Source organism: Sphaeroforma arctica (genome assembly GCF_001186125.1).
Source record: "Sphaeroforma arctica JP610 unplaced genomic scaffold supercont1.1953, whole genome shotgun sequence".
Lineage (NCBI taxonomy): Eukaryota > Ichthyosporea > Ichthyophonida > Sphaeroforma > Sphaeroforma arctica.
Genome location: NW_014038605.1, coordinates 3,000 through 9,483, shown reverse-complemented (window position 1 = coordinate 9,483; position 6,484 = coordinate 3,000). Strand labels below are relative to the sequence as shown.

General features: G+C 42.1%; 1 protein-coding gene across 1 annotated transcript; it reads left to right on the top strand.

The window, feature by feature from the left end:
- Window positions 1-3,953: 3,953 nt before the first annotated feature.
- SARC_11916 (hypothetical protein) lies at window positions 3,954-5,815 on the top strand (the record flags this gene model as incomplete). Its single annotated transcript, XM_014293990.1, has 2 exons — window positions 3,954-5,180; window positions 5,390-5,815. 2 exons carry the CDS (start codon window positions 3,954-3,956, stop codon window positions 5,510-5,512), a joined length of 1,350 nt encoding a protein of 449 aa, XP_014149465.1. The 3' UTR covers window positions 5,513-5,815.
- Window positions 5,816-6,484: the final 669 nt, after the last annotated feature.

The following is a 6,484-nucleotide window of genomic DNA, read 5'->3' as shown; positions in this document are numbered from 1 at the left end:
CCGTTGTACATCGCGCCGTAAGCTGTTTAAAGAAATATTTTCTGAGACATAGAATAGAAAGTAGTGTTCAGGAGGATAATTAATAAAGTTCGCCTGTTACTTAAAGAGTATGCTTATTAGTGTAATACTTCATGAATGTGTGAATATTTAAAGCAATAATTAAGTTGTATAGCTATTTGTATATAAAACTCTTTACATAACTGTTTTGATACTCTCGAGTCGTGTCAAACAGTAACGAAACGGCGTTCTGAGGTAATGAATTGTATATTTTCTATGTATGTGTATTTATATTTCAGATTCCTACACGAAATCAGAGCAGGTCATACATTTTTTAAATAAATTTTTATTATAAACTTTCTCAGCTCTATTGTGGGTTTCGGCTGGGGGCAGTGGGTCTGACCGTCTGGGCCTTGGAAACTCTCTGTGGGGATGATATAAATGTTTTTTTTATTAAAAACAATATTAAAATACTTACATCATCAAGGTCCCAAAAACTTATTGGTATGTGAATATAGGAAATATTTAAAAATATTGGTCAAGTATATGTCGAGCTGGAAAACCCCAACACTGAAGTAAAAAACTCAGTTTACCGAATACATACACGGTGACTATGACTGTGACTGTGACTGCCAGAGTCAGACTAAATAAATATAATGCAAAACAAGAACATATTTCTCTCACAAGAGAATTCTTCTTTCTCCACCTTTTTTTAGAAGGCTGTTACTATCAGCGCTAGGTATGTATTCACATGTGATGCGTATCAGTGTATATTTACTACATATATGTAGCTTCCTGAAGGACACAATTACCTTCTTGATGGACTATATATATAGAATCAGTCGTACATCTCTTATACACTTTAGACCCGCAGAAAGAAATATTATTGCGTGCGTATATACATTTTAGGGGGCTTTGTTATCTACTATATTTATATTCAATATAAGCACATGTTAAACTATCCTACTGACGGCATAAAACTCTGCGAAGACCCGGGAAGGAAAATATAGCCTTTTTTCCCCCGGATACGACTTCAAAAATTCCTGTCTCCTGAGGGTTATGTTATTGGGTGTGCATATGTATACCCAAATTGGCTTTATTGCATATGCAGGCCGTAATCCGTAAAACTCGAGTTTCGAGCAATTACTTTCTGGTACAATTGCCACTGCTATATGCTGTCGTATTTACGCCCTAAATCGCTTTGGAAAGGCTTAATATTCGATATACATCCCACACACATCAAACCTCATATCATGTTTTTGCTTCCATATCATGTTTTTGCTTCCTATGGGTTAACATCAATATCTTTTTGTTAGTATACAATAGACCGCACAGAGAGACAATAGCCGTATCTGTTTTTTTGCTAACATAAACGATAGATACGATAAAAAATGGCTGATGTATACGCGTGCTGTAGTTAACAATAAGTAATGTATCTGACGTACATGCACACCTCAACCAACGAAACGAGAAATACCTGACACTTACGCATATTGGGATGGAGAATACGTGAATCAACTGAGGTATATTCATACTGTAGCCGACAATGCATATGGAAAAAGACGTGTAGGTATTATTCAAAACATGTACAGAGAAACCTATGCGTTTAGGGGTTCCTTCACTTTAATTCAATAATCGTCTCATAGCTATGAGATGGTATTCTCGGTTTATTGGCGATAAATAAAATTGAAAAGACAGTTGCAAAATAATTCGAAATTACTTACTATGTTCTGTTGCCGCTGTAAGCTATTCAAGTGTGCACTTCATAGTGTTATGTTAAACAATACATGTGGGAGATTCGATACTAATAGTCCAGTGGAAACAATTGATACATAGCTTTTTGACAATCGAATATATAGTTCTTTTATGATACTGATTTGAATTTCATAGAGTTGGATACCTTTCAAGGGTGTACTCCGGTATATTAAGTAGAACAATACATCCGCAAGATTCGATACAAGTAGAAAACAATTCACGATTAGATACGGTGAGTTTTGCGCCGCAGCGTGTCTTGCAAATAAACAGCCATAGTTGCTATGCATTCCACAATAAAACACCTCAGTGCGTTCGTCCGTATTCATCAGGTATGTGAAAACGTGTGTGTATCTATGATTAATGAATCTCAAGCGGACTATTCAGCTTTTGGTTTGTCAGAATATTCTATCACTATTGAGCTTCATCTTCAAAGTTACCTATGTTTCTTACTACTACAAACTATGGTCAGTATGAGAAGAACGGGGAGTTTGTAAATTTGTCGATATTCTAATCTCATTTGCCTTCTGTAGTTCAATAGTATGAGGAAAGAAGAGGTACATGATCATAAGTTCAGGGTATATGCTTTGAAGATTGAAGTTGAACTGTGTTTGAACCGTCTATGGTAAATAAAATGCATTTGATGTCTCGTTGCTGACACAAGAGTGAAAACAACGGCGCCTCTAGAGAGACCTTCAGAACCGAGAAGTAAATGAGAACAGTTGCCTCAGACTCAGAGTCACGCGTCACTATGTCAGGTGGGCGCCGTTAGTCTCGCGCCCTCACGAGCCCGCGCCCCGCGGTTTTGTCTAGTCAGTCATCACTCATCAGTCATCAGTTGCCTATTATTATAGTGAATTGCTTTTCTGATACTTTTCGGGCGGGGTTTGCCACAGATTTATAAATCCGCGGCAGTCTACCAGCCTATAACCGCAATAGTCCGCAACCCCCGGGCGCCAGCGGGCCCAAGAAATTTTAAAATTAGGACAAGTTTTCATGTTTCATGACCTCTGGAAAAAATAGAGGAATAGTACATGTCCCTCTCCCACGAGTGGCAGACCCACTCCCAACGCTACTTCCCATTCACTCTCTAGCCAAAACCAGAGCACAGAGCCGGCCAGAGGTAGTCTATTTTGTTGGTGACACGCCACACGGCCTATGGCCCTATGCCCTCCATAGTAGTATACTCGCCTCTGTATTTTTTTTGGGACAACACCACATTTTTATAAAAAATTGAATCAGTTACAACGGGTCAGCCGCCTCTGGGGGGCTGGGGCCTGGGGCCTGAGGCCTGAGGCTGGGAGTAGGGGGTTGGGGCGTAGGCCCTTGGGCCTGGAGGCTGGGGCTGGGGCTGGGGTCGCCTGGCAGTGGGGGCCATGGCGCCAAGTGCCCAAGTCGCCAACATCTGGCTAAATTTGATTTGTAAAATAGGCAAACAAAAAATTAATGAGCGCGGGCCGCGGGGCCGCGGGCTTCCAACTTGAGCAGCGGGCTTTGAGTTGGGGGGGGGGGGGAAAGTAAATGGCTAAATGCCACAGCTGATTTCTGTAGGTCGAAGTTATTCAGTTCAGAGTTACTCTCAACTCTATTGTTTTATGGATTGTGGGCCAATCAAAAGTTGGGCGGGAAAATGGAATCAACGGTTTTGTGGTAGTATACCGGCACACTATAGCAGCTCAATAGGAACTAAAACTGAACTAGAATTTGGTAGTAAGTAACTGATCCAAATTCGGTAGTATTTTATTACTACACTGTGTGAGAACCGAAATTTTGACGAACTTTGAGTCTGATTGGGACTTTGCACGCGAGAGTATTTACATACATTCGAGTTTCGACTCTGAACTTCTGAAGTCCAACTGAGAATATTTAAAAATTTAAAAAATTGTTGATCAGTTACGGACGGATGGTACACAGTATAGTGTCCACTGTACACAGTACACACGCACGATATTATAATTTTTCAATTTGTAACTGAAAGTTCTCTCAGAGAGTAGTAGTACAAAGAAGTGCAGTTAAAAAAATAATGAAATTTTTATACGAGGTACGTTTAAATAGCCTTCTTCACTCTTGTACATCAGGGCATTTATAATTTGTTGCTGCGCGTAAAAAGTTTGTCTAAATTTCCGCCACACAATCTCATACATCAACACACATCCAAAGCCAGCGCACGGAAATTGAAATTAATGGAAGATACCGAGAACACAATGCTAGCACCGATGATGAATCACTCTCAATTGCAATGTCTACCCTTAAGTACTCAATCAGAGTCAGCAAGTGTGTCATCTGTAGGCGGTGCCTGCCAACAACAGCCACAGCAGTGCACACGTAAACGTACTGTACGAATCAGTAGCACGCGGAAAGCTAGTGGGATTCTTAATTCGACAAGCAAGGTCACACTCAAACAGCAGGGTGGACCTATACTCGGCGACATTACCGGGCGTGTGGTCAATCGCTCCACGTCGACCAGCCAACGGAGGCAACAGAGAACCAAGCCCAACTCAGCGCCCCAGGCACAAAGTACACACAGTACGCATAGTACACACAACCAGCTGCTCACAGGCGATGCATACACGAACACGCATACATCGTACAGAGTGTGTGGAGTTGCCTCACCGACTGCACAAGACTTTGTGGAACGCGGAACCGCCAGAAGAGACGATTGGCTGGCCAGATGCGAGGTGGACACCCGATATGCCATCACTGACGAGTTTCTCGAAGACAAACATCCAGAGATCACCGACAAGATGCGTTGTGTGCTTCTTCACTGGCTGGGTCTGGTGTGTGTTGAACATGAATTACAAACACGCACATACCAGACAGCTTGCATGAATGTGGACAGGTTTCTCTCGGAGTCTCGTACCCCCGTACTCAAGGAGCACTTCCAGCTGCTCGGAGCTACGGCGCTGATGATGGCGAGTAAAGTGCATGAATCGTATCCCATTGAGGTCAGCAGGCTGGCCGCTTTAACCTGCGGAGCCTGCTTTGCGGACGAGATAGTGCTTATGGAGACTCATATGTGCCAAGTGTTGAGATGGCAACTCACTCCCATGACAACCTGTGAATGGCTATCTTTCTACCTGTCTTTACTGCCAAACCGAAATTTCCAGGAGGATGTCACGCTTGACGAATTCTCGCTGCATCAAACACTTGCCGAACCGGATGGTGTACTCACAACCAACGAGCAGAAGGAATACTACAAGAAAGCCTTGGAGATACTCAATGTGGTCACCCTTTTGCCAAATGGTAAAGCGGTTAGTGCCCGAGTACTAGCTTTTGCGGCACTCTCCTGGGTATTGCCACAGACTACTACCACACAATTGCAAGAGAGAATTCGCACAGAGTTCCTGGCGGAAGAAGCTGAGTACTTTGTCTCACCGGAGCTGCACGAGTACTTGCATAAAATAGTCTACTCCGATCGGATTTCTTTACAGGTATGTTTATTGTGTTGTCTATTGCGTTCATAGCTAAATAATGTAGTTGTTTGATCGGTGAAGACAACCCAGGTCTGAACGCAATGTTTTGTCAACTGTATTGCTTGAAAGATTTAATACCGAATCGCACTGTACTATCAATTGTGTTTGATAAGACCTTTCCTTTCTTTTGAACTCACACTATTCTTCACTATGCACTACTGCAACAGGCACAAATGGACATTACCTCTTGCGACGCGAATAAACTTGGCCGTATTAGCATCCACTCGTGCTCCTTCAGTGCCGAAAATTCGGACATCCTAGACATATACGAAGACCTGCACGGAGAATAGGTTTGCTTTCCTAGACCATTGTGACCTGTCCCGTAAGCCGGGGCATCAGTCGCACTTTTCACGATCAGGAGAGGGGTTATGTAATCCTAAACGAAAAAGAAGCATCTCAGCACGCAAGTACTAAGAGGGCAGAGTTGACACCTTCAGTATGGAAAATGGATCCGTACACATTCCTATCGAATCCTAACAAGTATCTAAGTGCAAATTGAGTTGACGGCGAGTTTGTAACTGCGCCGTGCCATGATGTAAGGATTAAAATGCCTGAGATTGTCGCCTTGAGAGACTCATCATAGCCTTTGTGCCACTCTGTGGGTTGCTTACTGTCAGCTGTTTTCCGGACAACGCCTTCAACTATTCAAGTCAGCAGCCAGCAGCCAGATCCTTATAACCCAAATGCAGATGCCAGAAGAACCGTTCTACCTTCTGAAATGAGCCTCACGACCAAATAGCGCGATAAATTTAACACACCTTTAGCGCAAGGGCCGCTAGTAGATGTATATCTCCAAAAGCGTGCTCGAGGAGTTTCGGAATAGAAAATTCATCGTACAGTTGACAAAGTTGCAGCTATATTAGTCAACAGTGTAAACTAAGGCCGATAGTGCTGATAAAGTGAAAGGTCGCACAAGCACATCCAAACGCATTGGATACAAAGGGAGACATGTGAAAAATCATACAGAAAAAGACCAATCATGTAACAAAGTTTGAAACGAGGACATCGTGCTCTCGTCGCTCCAGCTGAACTCAGAAGTCACCGTCACAGCGAGAGTATCAGCTAATAAATTAGTAATTGGTAGCACAGAGAAATAAATGGATAGAATATTATGAATAAATCATCCGCGGACAGAACGAGTTGAAGCATTTCGCGAAAAGTTACAAAGCTTGTAAATATATATTATTTCATATATATATGTATACATATATACATAGATATAAAAATATACATACATACAAACATATATATATATATATGTA